The sequence below is a fragment of the Nerophis ophidion genome, unplaced genomic scaffold (genome assembly GCF_033978795.1).
Source record: "Nerophis ophidion isolate RoL-2023_Sa unplaced genomic scaffold, RoL_Noph_v1.0 HiC_scaffold_30, whole genome shotgun sequence".
Lineage (NCBI taxonomy): Eukaryota > Metazoa > Chordata > Actinopteri > Syngnathiformes > Syngnathidae > Nerophis > Nerophis ophidion.
Genome location: NW_026906952.1, coordinates 298,966 through 315,071, shown reverse-complemented (window position 1 = coordinate 315,071; position 16,106 = coordinate 298,966). Strand labels below are relative to the sequence as shown.

The 16,106-nt window shown below is 38.6% G+C and overlaps 3 protein-coding genes across 5 annotated transcripts in view; 2 read left to right on the top strand and 1 right to left on the bottom strand.

The window, feature by feature from the left end:
• LOC133546481 (gastrula zinc finger protein XlCGF48.2-like) overlaps positions 1 to 2,388 on the bottom strand; it is a 142,299-nt gene extending 139,911 nt beyond the window's left edge. Inside the window, exon 1 of the mRNA XM_061892254.1 lies at positions 2,279 to 2,388. The gene's annotated coding sequence lies outside the window, so the exon portion shown is untranslated. The remainder of the gene's footprint in view (positions 1 to 2,278) is intronic.
• LOC133546463 (gastrula zinc finger protein XlCGF57.1-like) overlaps positions 1 to 16,106 on the top strand; it is a 287,238-nt gene that overhangs the window by 98,326 nt on the left and 172,806 nt on the right. Inside the window, exon 1 of one of the 3 annotated variants that reach the window (XM_061892222.1) lies at positions 14,530 to 14,969. The exons of the other annotated variants lie outside the window; for them this stretch is intronic. Within the exon in view, the coding sequence (XP_061748206.1) occupies positions 14,867 to 14,969 (103 nt within the window). The 5' untranslated portion in view covers positions 14,530 to 14,866. Of the gene's footprint in view, positions 1 to 14,529; positions 14,970 to 16,106 lie in introns of those variants that run through there. 3 annotated transcript variants of the gene reach the window in all.
• LOC133546491 (protein krueppel-like) lies at positions 2,611 to 9,683 on the top strand. The gene is made up of 2 exons (XM_061892266.1): positions 2,611 to 2,858; positions 6,488 to 9,683. The coding sequence occupies exon 2, from the start codon at positions 6,538 to 6,540 to the stop codon at positions 7,147 to 7,149; it is 612 nt and encodes a 203-aa protein (XP_061748250.1). The 5' UTR covers positions 2,611 to 2,858; positions 6,488 to 6,537; the 3' UTR covers positions 7,150 to 9,683.

Below are 16,106 nucleotides of genomic sequence, written 5' to 3'. Positions count from 1 at the left end.
TATTAACACCGACAATTATTTTATTGCACATTTGCGTATGTTGTTTACATGCTTTTATTTTGTTAACGCCTTTTCTTAACAAGATGGCGACGCCCGGACGGGCTTCGGCGTGAGGAGCTCTTGCAAAAGATGGAACATTTGGCAAAAATACCGGACAATTCTGCAAATTTCATGGCTGGCTTACAGCGTGGTCACTCCGGGATCACTTACGACCGCCAGACAATTCTGAATGTGGATAGATCGGGCCGTTTTGGACCGAATGACGCGTGCTTGCTAGACCGGGTAGCTAGCATGGGAATACTTTGCCGGCTACATCCAGCGGCCTGTGAAGCAGCGGAGTATATGTGTTGTCTGTCTATTTATGAATAATGCAGACCAGGAGTGTTGGCTGAGTTCTTAACGTTTGCTTTCAGAGTGTGCATATCACAACATACAAGATGCTGTCATGGCGACACACAACCTATACCGGGCTACTGCGCATGCTCGTCACTCCTGTTGCATGCTGGGTAGGGTAGTTCTTTTTTTCCCTGGCTCATAACATCACAATATAGTACCATGTATATGATGCGTTCAGTTTATTAAAGCACCAAGCAAACAATCGGAAAATTCCCATCATATCAATTCCTAGATAAATGATAAATAAATAAATAAATGGGTTGTACTTGTATAGCGCTTTTCTACCTTCAAGGTACTCAAAGCGCTTTGACACTACTTCCACATTTACCCATTCACACACACATTCACACACTGATGGAGGGAGCTGCCATGCAAGGCGCTAACCAGCAACCATCAGGAGCAAGGGTGAAGTGTCTTGCTCAGGACACAACGGACGTGACGAGGTTGGTTCTAGGTGGGATTTGAACCAGTGACCCTCGGGTTGCGCACGGCCACTCTGCCACTGCGCCACGCCGTCCTATGGTCATAATTATTTTAAGTGCACTAAGCAGAATAAACACAACATTATTAATATTGCTAGAACAGATAATTTGATCAAAAAATCCCTAAAACAGCCCACTACCTGTAATATAGTTTTTTTAAACATAAGATCCCTGATTAAAAAAATGTTTGAGCTGTTACCTCAGAAATTGCCTGTTCAGATGTTATGATTGTGGCTCAGAGATTTGTATGTAGATTATATTTATTTTCCATAACAAACAGGATAACTTTAATACCCTGGCAGTGGCAATTAGCTTAAATGTTTGTATTTACATTTTTTGAGTTAATTTTCATAAAATATGCAATTTAACTGCTACTGTTTAACAAGGACTGATTTAAATTGTGTTTGCACAACAAATGTTTTGGCGCTTTTGTTCATGTGAGAGAATATTCCAATGAAGGTGCACTACACACTACTTTTGAATTCATTATTGGGCTTTGTGTATACAATGCAGTTAATCGCGATTAATAGGAGAAATAGTGCGATTAACTTCGATTACAATTTTTAATTGTTACCCAGCCCTAATATATATATATATATATATATATACATATATATATATACATATATTAGAATATTTGGGTACCTCATGATTTGATTACAAACAAAATATTGATGCATATTCAATTTGTGTCCAGTATATTAAAGCCATTTTTCATATTTAACATTTATTTAATTAAATATTTATTTTAGTCTGACTGAATAAGCATTAATCGCTTACAATTGTGCAAATAGTGTTTTCGTAATAACACCAGTTGATTTAATTTCCATGATATGTCCACCGAATGCAGCTGAGATAGGCTCCAACACCCCCTGTCCCCCCTCGCAACCCCAAATAGGGACAAGCGGTAGAAAATGGATGGATGTTATCAAAGGAATAGAAGTGCATGCAAACATAATTTATATTTATTGTTAATAAAGTTGACACCAACACAAAATAGACCACTGCAATAATATTCTACTGTCATTATAATAATAATATTTGTAATTATTTTTTCATCCTGTAAAGCATCTTTGAGTACACTGAAAAGCGCTATACCAAATAAAATGTATTATTATTATACCATGTGACTTATTCCAGACTTAAATTACGAGACGTTCGTTTCTTTCTAGTAACAAATATTTAATGATGTTAAGCGTGACTGTAATATACAACAAAAAACAGTTAAAGTATTAAATAAGTCAATATAATTCTCATAGAGAACATATAAAATACACCCCTCAAAAAAACGCTCGCATTTGCTACAAAGGCCTGCTAGCGGGCTAACGCTAGCACGTTAGCTTCGAACAACATATGAGGTAAATAAGATAAATAATATGAAAATATATCATGTATATTACCTCATAAGCCGCGTGTACAAGAGAGGAGTGGAATATATTCTTCCTATTGTTACACCAGCAACTCTTTTTTGTCTTCTGTGGCCGGGCGAAGGAAGTGTGCACCACTCACTATTGTCCCAGTGAAACACGTGTTTGAAGGAAGTGTGCACCACTCACTATTGTCCCAGTGAAACACGTGTTTGAAGGAAGTGTGCACCACTCACTATTGTCCCAGTGAAACACGTGTTTGAAGGAAATGTGCACCACTAATTATTGTCCCAGTGAAACACGTGTTTGGCCAACATTTTTTTCCGCGGTTGAGAACACTTCGATGACGTCACACAGGAGGAAGAACAAAGCAAGATGGCGTCTGGCGGAGAATACGTTGTATTGGTTATTATGGTTTCTAGGTCTTAATTACAACGTACATGTGCACATGTGTGTCGTTTAACAGAGTAAACGTCGTTATTAATTGTTTGTATGCGGATACATTAGTCTGAGTGCACTTTGACGTGCTAGCCTAGCCTGCTGGTTAGCTTAGCTTGTTAGCTGCTAACAAAGAGAGGCGGAAGTGATCGACACATCAAAGCAGAGATCCACTGTAAGTGTAAAGTGTTTTTATTGTGTGAAAATGTCTACATTACAAATGATGTGAGTGTTGGTGAATCAGCGAATAACTGCTGCTGTTGAAGAAACATTTGTGATGTTAGAAAAAAAAAAACGATAGCAGAGTACAAGGAGGGACTTTGTCCAACAAAAGAGGAGAAGGAGCGACAACATCAACTACTGGACGCTGTTTTCAAGAAACATCAAGTTGTGTTACACATCCTTCCATCCATCCAACCATCCGTCCATCTTCTTCTGCTTATCTGAGGTTGGATTGCGGGGGCAGCAGCCTAAGAAGAGAGGCCCAGCCTTTCTTTTCCCCAGCCGCTTCGTACAGCTCTTCCCGGGGGATCCCAAAGCGTTCCCAGGCCAGCCAGTTTCTAACATAATAGTGAGAGTCCAATCCATAGTGGGGCCAGCCGGAGACCATCCCGAGCAGGGACAGGTCAGCAACGCAGAGATGCCCCCAACCGATGCACAGACGAGCAGACCACCCTGGGTCCCGACTCTAGGCAGATATATATATATATATATATATATATATATATATATATATATATATATATATATATATCTGCCTATATATATATATATATCTGCCTATATATATATATATATATATATATATATATATATATATATATATACACACACACAATAAAAACTAAATAAGATAAGGCTCAGAATTGGTTTCTTAACCAAACCTTTTGTTGTGTACCAGAGAAGGGAAGGAGGCAACAACCAGGGCAGGACTGCGGTTTACAAGGTTTATTTAAAACCTTTGATGAATACGTGGCGTGTGTATGCTACTCAAAGTGAATGAGTACCCACCTGCTCCCAGTGCCACCCACACTGGTTTAACTGTAACTTAAATATTGGGTTTCACTATGTAAAGCGCTTTGAGTCACTAGAGAAAAGCGCTATATAAATATAATTCACTTCACTTCACTATGTGTAATATTAAATATGTAAATGTTACCAAGGGTTGTTGTCTGTAAATGTTGGTTGTATCTTTCGTCGTAATCCAAGAGGGCAAGGCGAAGAGGCAGGTCGTGGACATGCAAGAGGTCATGGGCAAGAGCAGGGCAGCGTGGTCTGGGTCCGAGCAGGGAGGTCGTGGATCGAGGAGAGCAGTCAGAAATCCGGATGCGAGTTGAGTGACAAGGCACAGATAAGGAAGGATAGCGTAGTCACTGAGGAAATACAAAAGGACATGAACCAGGGGAAAACAGAGAGATAGAGCAAAACAAGGGCAAGAAATTCACTGGGAAAACAGGGAATGTCAGACGTGATGCTTACTGGAAGGTTAGCGACGTTCTGGCAAAGGGTCCTCGGGTCTGCTGGTCTTTATGCTGCTCCCTCTCATCAAGTCCAGGTGTGTTGATTATTGATAGCGTGTAGGCTCGTTGCTGCGTGGGCGTGGTGCCCTCAGCACGAGCGAGGGCGCTTCTTGGTGCGCTGTCAGCAGAGGCGCCTCTTGGCTCACTGTCAGCAGAGGCACACGCAGCTCAAGCCGCTGAGGTAACGCGGGTTCGACTCCGCGTCATGACACCTTTCTACATATAAAGTGCAACATTCTCACATATAAAGTGCAACATTAAACTGCTTCAAGTTGTTGCTCAGATTAAATAAAATGACAAAACTTTTCTTCTACATACAAAAAGTGCACCATTAAACAATTTCAATTCAACTCAGCCTCATATTAACTTTTCTTTTTCCCACCCTCCAGCCTTTAACCCTGGTGACTTTCAATCAATTTTCATGTTTTCTGCCAGAAAAATCAGTTTATCCACCTTGTCTGCAGAAAGAGCAGACCTGCTTGCAGTTACAATGTCCCCAGCTGTGAAAAATACCCTTTCGCTGGACACAGAGGTCGCAGGTATGGTGAGGTAGTGCCTGGCTAACTTGGCAGTAAGAGGATATGTGGGCTCATTGTTCTTCCACCACAGAAGTGGGTCAAAATCTAGTTTTTAATGCACTATGGTCTTAAATCTGCTGCTGTAAAAACACCAACAGCATTTGTTATTGCTTTAGCCCTGCCTGAGTCGCCGAGTAGAAGCTGCTTGAATGCAGTGGGAGCTGTGTTTGTTCGTCTTTCTCTTCGTTGAAGCCATGTTACCCATTGTTGTATCGCACTGCAAAGCCGAAGTGTTCCCAAACGGGAGATCTTAACGATGCAGGAGGGTCTTCCAGCTCTGGCTTTTACACTTTGTAGTAGCCCGGTCGTTGTTAGCATGCTGTGTGTTGTGCCTCAGTGTGCATTGTTGACACAACGTGTGGTGCACTACTTAATATGTCCGTGTGGAAACTTGTTCGATACACCTCCGAACCAGAACCCCCGTACCGAAACGGTTCAATACAAATACACGTACCGTTACACCCTTAATACACACACATCTGAAGATTATAAAAAAATAAATATATTTGGTGGGCCAAACAAAATGACTCGGCAAACCAATGTTTGGTATGAGTGCTATGACCTCAAATCTATATCCTAATAACAATATATGTCACGATACATCATTTGATATATGATTGATGATAGAAAAAATTCAAAGCGGGTTACAAAAGCTCCTAATTTGGCAGTTGACATATGCAGTAACATATCGTGTCTTTTCTAATTGTATTATTTTGTCGAAACGATTATTATTAATGTACTTGTTTATTTACTATTAATATCTGGTTTATTTATTTGACAAAATAATACTGGAAATTATGTAATATTTGACTGCATATTTCAGCAACTAAATTAGGAGCCTGTGTAGTGTCAGAATAATTGTTTCTAAGTTATCACAAAAACCTTGTGTTGCATTGAGTGACTGGTGAGAAGCAAAAGCTGTCTTTGAAACCTACCAAGAGTAAGGCTCGTAAAACTCCACTGTGTTGGGGAAAGCAAGATGAAGGTGTTCCTGTTTTCTTTCATGTATTATAATCAAACATAAAGATATTGTCTGACCCAAGTACTACAAAAGCAAAGAGGAAGCAGAACCAGTGTCCCCTCCAGGGGACCTCTTTTTGAACCTCCTTTTTCAACTGTTTTACGAACGTCTTTTTGAACTGTTTTACGAACCTCTTTTTGAACTCATTTCCGACCTTTTCTTTTGAACTGTTCCGTAACCAAAGGCAACGCTGTTTACGACACACTTCCCTCTCGAAGTAGCTGTGGTCATGTGGTCGAAGAAAGTAAAATAAAGAAGGGGGAGTACAATCTTTCGCCAGAGCGTGGGTGACACTGTAAAAAGTTAGAGGTCGACACGTTTCTCCTCAATTGAATCCAAATTGAATTATGTCTCTGTTTGATTCTTTGCATCTTGTCTTGTTTAATTGATGTCATCAGTGTTTGAACCTGACATGTAGCCTGTTTTAAAATGGTTTTATTACTAATTCTATATGAAATAATGTATCGCAAAATACATTTTAAACCATATCGTCTATCCATAGTAGAAAGTCCTGTCGTCCTGGTTTGTTTTTCTATTCCTGTAAATAATGTTGTAAAGAGCAGCGTGTTTGTGCGTCACTGAGATTTCAAGAGAGTTCATACGATAACTTGTTTTTCCTAAGTGCATGTAAAAGTACTGAATGCATTGTGTGACTGAGCAGACATGGTGTGTGTTTGTCTTGCAGACGTCTGTGAAGAACATCTTCACCCTGAGCAACAGAAGTGCAGCTTCAGGATGCAGACGGAGGAGCCACAGCCCTCCCACATTAAGAAGGAAGAGAAATACCTACTGATGCCCCATTTTAAAAAGGAAGAGGAGGACCCACTGACACCCCGATTTAAAGAGGAATATGTGGATCCACTGACCCCTCACATTCAAGAGGAAGAGGAAGAGCACAGCATCAGTCAGCAGAGAGAGCATCTTGAAAGACTGGAGGAGGTTGATGTCACCAAGATGCCAGTGACTGGTGTCCCTGTGAAGAGTGAAGATGATGAGGTGAAAGGTGAAAGTGAGGAGAGGGGAGGGGGGGAGCCTCCAAGCAGCAGCTCAACACAACACATGACAACAGAAGCTGATGGAGACCACTGTGGAGGATCACAAGCAGACAAGCTCTTAGCTCCACTATCAGATAGTGAGGACACAACGTCACACTCTCCTGACACTGATGATGAAGACTCTAAAGATGATAAGACATGTCACACTGACAACACTCACTTCACATCTTCTCACTCTCACAAAACTTTTAAATACCAAAGTCGTCTGAAAAGACACATGAGAACACACACTGGAGAAAAACCTTTTCATGTTCAATCTGCTGTAAAGATTTTATTCAGAGGCACGATTTAAAAAGACACATGAGAACACACACTGGAGAAAAACCTTTTTCATGTTCAATCTGCAGTAAAGATTTTACGCATTGGCACAATTTGAAAACACACATGAGAATACACACTGGTGAAAAACCTTTTTCCTGCTCAGAATGTGGCAAAAGTTTTGTAATAAATCAAAGGTTAAAAGTACACATGAGAATACACACTAGAGAAAAAACTTTTTCCTGCTCAGAATGTGGTAAAAGTTTTGTAACAAATCAAACCTTAAAAGCACACATGAGAACACACACTGGTGAAAAACCTTTTTCGGGTTCAATCTGCGGTAAAAATTTTACTCTAAGGCCCCTTTTAAAAACACACGTGAGAACACACTCTGGTGAAAAACCATACTCCTGTTCAAGATGCAACAAAAGCTTTCGTCACCGACAATCTTTCACAGTACACATGAGAAGACACCCAGGAGAGAAAGTGTTGAGTTGCAGTGTGTGTGGTGAAAGATTGTCTTCTAAGTACCAGTGTAAGAAACACAAGTGTGCTGGTGAGAACAGCAGCAGCAAATGAAACTGCAGGATTTGAAATAAACTGTCCAGACTTGAACTTTCACTTTTCTAACAACATCAGCACATATAACATGTGTGACATCATTGTTGTGTGTGTACAATAATGTTAATATGTTTCTAACATTTATAGATTAGACACTTCAAATTAGTGCTTTTATTTCAGTCAAGTACATGAGTTAATATACACATTTGTGTACTTTGAAATGAACAGATTTTTGACTGAAAAGGTGAGAATAAATAGTATATAAAATATGTTACTTACAGTAAACATTTTAAGTGTAGATATCCATAATTTACTTTTATACTTATTCATAATAGTGTTTCATATGTTTTTTGTAATAATGAAGAGTTGCATTTTTTTTTTCTAATTGTAGATGATTCCATAGATGAACTCTTTTATATGATGTACATATTTGTTTTACATGTGTTCATACCTTTGCTTTTGAGTACACATAAATCCCTCTTAGTTCATATGTACTGGTTCACATCTGAAACATCTTCTGGACCACTTCTGGAAGCATATTATTATTGACTTTATACATCATTGGTGCAGGGAACGGTGCTGGCCCCTCTTCTCTTCACCCTGTACACCGCTGACTTCTGCTACAACTCAGAGCTGTGTCACATCCAGAAGTACGCGGATGACACAGCCATCGTCGGGTGCATCAGGGACGGCAGAGAGGAGGAGTTTCGGAACCTGGTGAGGGACATTGTTGTCAGGTGCCACACGAACGTCTTGCAGCTCAATCCGTCAAAGACCAAGGAGCTGGTCATTGACTTTGGGAGGTCGAGTCCACGGTCACAACCTATTGTGATCGAGGGAGTTGAGGTACAGACCGTGGACTCATTCAAGTACCTCGGGGTTTGGGTGGACAATAAGCTGGACTGGACTGTTAACACGGACCACCAGTACAAGAAAGGACAGAGCAGGCTGTACTTCCTCAGGAGACTGCACTCCTTCAACATTTGTAGAAAACTCCTGTGGATGTACTACCAGTCTGTGGTTGCCAGTGTTCTGTTCTACATGGTAGTGTGCTGGGGGGGCAGTACATCTAAGAAGGACAGCTCCAGACTTGAGAAACTGATCAGGCGGGCCGGTTCTACAATGGGAATGAAACTGGACTCACTGGTGATGGTGGCAGAGAAGAGGACTGTGGACAAACTGGTGAGCATCCTGGATGATGCCAGTCACCCTCTGCATAGTGTTATCAGCAGCCAGAGGAGCCTGTTCAGTTCTAGACTGCTTCATCCCAAGTGCAGGACTAATAGACTCAAGAACTCCTTTGTCCCACACGCCATTAGACTGTACAACTCCTCTCTGGGGCGGGGGGCGGGGGGTACTAGGATGACAGGGGATGCAAAACATTAACAGTGCAATACGTTTTCATAACATGGTCACTACTGCCTACTTTGTCTTGTTATATTCTTATTTTACTGTTATATTGTTGTTCCCATTGTTTTTATTCTTTTTGTAATATTTCTCTATTTTGTTTCCTTTTAAACCCCCATTATTTACTTTTTACTTTCTTTTTTTTTTTTTTAATTGATCTCAACTCTGTACACTGCTGCTGGAATTTTTAATTTTCCTGAAGGAACTCTCCTGAAGGAATCAATAAAGTACTATCTATCTGTCTATCTATCTATCTATCTATCTATCTATCTATCTATCTATCTATCTATCTATCTATCTATCTATCTATCTATCTATCTATCTATCTATCTATCTATCTATCTATCTATCTCTCTATCTATCTATCTATCTATCTATCATTTGAACAATTGTTTTTTTATACAAGATCATTTACTTTTAAAATGTGTGACTTTATGAATTATTTGTTGGGTCTCTATAATCCATTCTATTAATTGTCCTTTTTACTTTCTTGTGTAATATGAATATTGATGTGTGATTGTTTTATATGTATGTCCCCAGACCTTTATGCAATAAACACTGTATGACTCAACTAAAGTTGGGTACAATAATTATAGTTAATATTCATAAGTATGTATTTTGTTCTATTTAGTAACGCACTCCATTTTTTAATGTTTTCTTTATATGACTTACATGTAGTGTCCAGCTTACTTCATCATCTATATTAACTCCTAAAAATGTGATGACCTTTATTCCTTTCATTTCAATATTATCCATCATAATTTGTGTTTTACATTTTTACAATCTCCAAATATGGTATATTTAGTTTTAAGTGGAAACAAGTGGAAAGGGGATCAATTGGAAGTCTCCTATCAAATTTTAAAAGAAAACTGTTGAAATTATTAAAGTGTGGTTAAAGCTGAGAAAACAAAATATTTGTCAGACTTAATTTTAAGTAGCATCAGTAAGCCATGTGTTCTTTTTAATAACATCAGTAATGTTCTTAAACCGAATCCAGCCACTTCACTGGAGATGACAAGTGAAACTTGTGAAAAATTTCTCTCCTTTTTTAATGATAAGGTTGCTTCTATTCTGGCAAATCTTTCTCGTTTTCCATTAAGTTTTAATGTGGCCACTCAGTGCTCGACTGTGTTCTGTCACTTTGAGCCTGTGTCCATGCCTGAACTTACAGGAATAGTCGGCAAGCTAAAACCCTCGTTATGTTCCACAGACCCAGTCCCCCCTCGCTTTTTTAAAGAAATCTGGGACACTATTGATGTGTCTGTTAGGAACATCATCAACAGCAGCTTGATTTCTGGCTGTGTCCCCTCCTTTTGTGAAAGAGCTGTTGTTGAGCCTTTGATTAAAAAACCAGGTCTTGATTCGACAAGTTTGTCAAATTATCGGCCCATTTCCAAATTACCTTTTGTGTCAAAGATTTTGTAGAAATGTGTTCTGCACAACTGCAGCCTTTTTTAGATGAAAATAGCACTTTAGATCCATTTCAGTCTGGATACAAAGCTTTGCACAGTACTGAATCTGCACTTTTAAAGGTTTTTAATGACTTGCTTTTAATGTCTGATTCTGGCAGCTCTGCCATTTTAGTGCTTTTAGATCTTACAGCTGCCTTTGACACAGTCGACCACACAATTCTTTTAGAGCGCCTGAGAGACTGTGTGGCTGTCAGGGGGACTGCGTTAGCGTGGTTCAGATCTTACCTGTCTGAGAGGTCCTTCTCTGTCAGGCTGGGGGACGCCACCTCCTCTTCTGCCCCGCTTTACTGTGGTGTCCCCCAGGAATCTATTTTAGGCCCCATCCTGTTCGCTCTTTATTTCCTCCCTCTTGGAGATATTTTTAGGAAACATGGAGTGTTTTATCACTTTTATGCAGATGACTGCCAAATTTATATGCCGATTTCAAAAGGCCACGGCCCCCTGACACCCCTCCTTAACTGTCTATGCCACGTCAAGGCTTGGTTAGCCCAGAATTTTTTAATAATGAATGAGGGAAAAACGGAAATTTTAGTTTTTGGTCTGGCCCTCACTGACTTGGGACCATTGCAAAATGATGTGCGTCCCAAAGTCACCAGCCTTGGCGTCACTTTAGACAGCCATTTTAAACTAGACAAACAAGTCAAGTGCGTTTTAAAATCGTGTTTCTATCACCTTCGTCTTTTAGTAAAGGTTAAACCGTTTTTATTTTTTAACCTTTTTGAAGAAGTCGTGCATGCTTTTATTTGAAGTGGCCTGGACTACTGCAATGCACTTTATGCTGGCATTAGCCAAACAGCTCTCTCCCGGTTGCAGTTAGTCCAGAACGCGGCAGCAGGACTTTTAACAGGGGCCAGGAAATGCCAGCATATAACCCCAATTCTTCAGAGTTTGCACTGGCTCCCTGTTCATTTTAGAATTGATTTTAAAACATTGCTGTTTGTTTTTAAATCTTTACATGGACTGGCACCTCAATATATCTCGGACTTCATCCAAATTTACATTCCTGCGCGCGCTCTGAGGTCCGAGAGCCAGCTTCAGCTCGTGGTGCCCAAGACCAGACTTAAGACCAGGGGAGACAGGGCCCTCTCTGTGGTCGGCCCTAAGCTCTGGAACACTCTGCCCCTCCATGTTCAAACTGCTTCCACAGTGGAGTGTTTTAAGTCTCGTCTTAAATCCCACTTTTATTCTTTGGCTTTTAACACTACGTGAGTTGTGTGGTCCTCTGTCCTCTGTGTTTTTTATACACTTTGATTTTTATTTTACAGTTTTAATTGATTTTACCCTTTAAAATAGTTTTTAATTATAATTGTTTTTGTATTGTTTTTATTGGTTTTATTTGTATTTATTTTTGTTTTATTCAGTCATTGGTGGAGCATAATATTGTTTTTAACATGGCTGTGCAGCACTTTGGAAACGTTATTGTTGTTTAAATGTGCTATATAAATAAAGTGGATTGATTGGATTATTGAAGTTTAGTGACAGTTTATTGATGTTAAGCCATCTTTTTATGGTCAAGTTCTCTCTGGATAAAATAAGATGAGAGTTAAATCAAGCGGTAATGAAGGTGAAGAATGGAAGATTATTATATACATAATTATATATAGATAGTAGTGACAATTAAAGACACTTTCATCCTGTTCATTTGAGCAAAGAAAGAGAGTAAAGTGTAATATTGTAAACAATAGAAGAATATCAATATCCGCAGTCAATATTCCAACATTGTGAAGCTGAGCTATGGTAAAAACATATTCAGCTTTGAAGGCTTTATGAGAGTGATGTAATTATCAGAATCAGAATCAGAAATACTTTATTAATCCCTGAGTGGAAATAAACATTTTCATTAACATGTGAATATTCAATGTAATATCGTATGATATTAATACAATAATAAAATGGTACGTTTGGGGATGTGTAATATTGTTTGAATTAACATCCTGAATGTTTTCATGCTGGAATAGTTTTAATTAGTAGAGAGTGAAACAAATGAGGAAGTAGTCATAATAATGGTTTGTTTTTAGCCTGTTTATGAAGAATTAAAGATAATTAAAATACAAAAAACAGAGCTTACATCCTCAGTGAGCTGAACTTCAGCAGTAAAGATGAGAGAAATAATGTGGAAAGGTCAGAAGTCAAATGTTTCTTCAGGTAATACATGGAGCCTCTGCTGCCAACTATTTATATAAAAAAACTATATATGTATATATATATATATATATATATATATATATATATATATATATATATATATATATATATATATATATATATATATATATATATATATATATATATATATATTAGGGGTGGGCAAATTAATGGGTTAATTATGCGTTAACTCATCAATCTATTAACACCGACAATTATTTTATCTCACATTTGCGTATGTTGTTTACATGCTTTTATTTTGTTAACGCCTTTTCTTAACAAGATGGCATCTCCCGGATGTACTTCGGCGTCGATGGGCTCTTGGTAAAGATGGAACATTTGGCAAAAATACCGGACAATTCTGCAAATTTCCTGGCTGGCTTACAGCGTGGTCACTCCGGGATCACTTACGACCGCCAGACAATTCTGAATGTGGATGGATCGGGCCGTTTTGGACTGAATGACGCGTGCTTGCTAGACCGGCTAGCTAGCATGGGAATACTTTGCCGGCTACATCCAGCGGCCTGTGAAGCAGCGGAGTATATGTGTTGTCTGTCTATTTATGAATAATGCAGACCAGGAGTGTTGGCTGAGTTCTTAACGTTTGCTTTCAGAGCGTGCATATCACAACATACAAGATGCCATCATGGCGACACAACCTATACCGGGCTACCACGCATGCTCCTCACTCCTGTTGCATGTTGGGTAGGGTAGTTCTTTTTTTCCCTGGCTCATAACATCACAATATAGTACCATGTATATGATGCGTTCAGTTTATCAAAGCACCAAGCAAACAATCGGAAAATTCCCATCATATCAATTCCTAGATATGGTCATAATTATTTTAAGTGCACTACGCAGAATAAACACAACATTATTAATATTGCTACTACGGATAATTTGATCAAACATTCCCCAAAACAGCCCACTACCTATAATATAGGTTTTTTAAACATAAGATCCCTGATAAAAAAAAATGTTTCTGCTGTTACCTCAGAAATTGCCTGTTCAGATGTTATGATTGTGGCTCAGAGATTTGTATGTAGATTATATTTATTTTCCATAACAAACAGGATAACTTTAATACCCTGGCAGTGGCAATAAGCTTAAATGTTTGTATTTAAATTTTTTGAGTTGATTTTCATAAAATATGCTATTTAACTGCTACTGTTTAACAAGGACTGATTTAAATTGTGTTTGCACAACAAATGTTTTGGCCCTTTTCTTCATGTGAGAGAAAATTCCAATAAAGGTGCACTACACACTACCTTTGAATTCATTATTGGGCTTTGCGTATACAATGCAGTTAATCGCGATTAATCGGAGAAATAGTGCGATTAACTTTGATTAAAATTTTAAATTGTTGCCCAGTCCTAATATATATATATATATATATATATATATATATATATATATATATATATATATATATATATATATATATATATATATATATCGATATATAGGTATATAGATAGATATAATATAAATAACGACAAAGGAAATTTTAAAAGGACATGAAAACCTCCCACATTCTAAAATACATTATAAAAACGATTACCATCAAAGACAAAAAGAATACCATGAGTGTAATATTTATTTTGTTTCTTGTTTTTCTTTCCTGATGCTACTGTTGTTTCAAAACATTTTCAAATATTTAAATATTTTTATGGAAATAGGTTTTGTTTTTTGTTTTATTTTGGTTGATTTGAAATGGACAAGTTTACTTTTATTTTCACAAGAAGTAAACCGGGGGTGGAAAGCTGGTTGTACTTATTCCTCTCGCGAAATTTGGAAAAGAGCTGGTTACTTGTTTCTCTCGCGAGATCTGACAACACTGCGCGCGAACCAAACACGGCGAGGACAAAGCAAGATGGCGTCTGACGGTGAAGACGTTATTGCAGTCGTCACAGTTCAGTGTTCTTAATCTGTGCCTCCATGTACACATATATGTCCTTTATTAGACTCTTGTAAATAGGGTAAACATCGTTAATAACTGTTTGCATCCGGTTATATTAGTCTGAGCGCACTTTGATGCTTCTCGAGCTAGCTTAGCCTGCTAGTTAGCTTAGCTTGTTAGCTGCTAACAAAGAGAGGCGGAAGTGATCAAAACACATCACTAAGTAGAGATCAAGTGTGAGTGTAAAGTGTTGTGATTGTGTGAAAATGTGCCAAAGAACCACAGCAGAGTACGAGGAGGAACTTTGTCCAACAAAAGAGGAGAAGGAGCGACAACATGAAAAACATCAAGTTGTGTTACACAGAACAGGTTTGTTTACTTCTTACTCTCACATCTTTACTAACTTTATATTTCATTTTTAACACTACTCTTCAATAAATTGTCTGTAGGAAGATGAATTGTCATGTGAAGATGATGCACTAATTGTTTTACATTGTTGATAAGAAGGAGACATTGTCAGACACACAATATTTATGAGAGGTTGATGTTTGTAACAATGTGTATCAACATGTTTACACAAAACTCACACAGTCACCGGGGGAATATTCCAGAGAGCTGGTTAAGTGCAAAGTCCTGAGTATGGAAAGCTTAAGAGTTTTACCTCGAAAAATAAGAAAGGTAAGACAAAGTCAGAGTCAGTTACCATGGTGACTGACTCTGTTAACCTAGCCTGCTAGCTGGCAGGTTTGACAAGTTATATATGTGTGTCAAAGCTATTATTTCCTTCATATTGGTGCAGTCATTAACCTACTACAACACCTACTACATCCACCTACTCAGTGTTCTAGTGGTTAGAGTGTCTGCCCTGAGATGGGTAGGTTGTGATTTCAAACCCCAACTGAGTCATACCAAAGACTATAAAAATTGGACCCATTACTTTCCTGCTTGGGACTCAGCATCAAGGGTTGGAATTGGGTTTGGAATTGGGGGTTAAATCCCCATAAAACAGATTCCTGGGCGCGGCCACCGCTGCTGCTCACTGCTCACTTCACCTCCCAAGGGTTGATCAAGGGTAATGGGCCAAATGCAGAGAATAATCTCCCCACACCTAGTGTGTGTGTGACAATCATTGGTACTTTAACTTTTTAACGTGGCAGTGATTGTGGAAAAACCAAGCCTGATCTAAAGATGACATCTTGATCTCATACCATCTCAGACTAATTGGCCGTTCATTATTAAGTGAAGGGTCTTATAGTTGCTTAAATTTGTTTTTAACCAAGCAACACTATGTTTTATCCAGTTACTCGATTAATCGAAAACGTTCTTAGTGGAACACTTGATTAATAACATTTTCAATAGCCACAGCACATTATTTCATAGCATGTAGGAGTTAAAATGTGATTTGTTTGTGTCCTGTAGACATCCATCAGCTGATTGGACACCAAGAAGAATGTCTCCCTCATCTGCAGGGGGACAGTTTCACTTTAGAGTATCCACAGCCCTCAC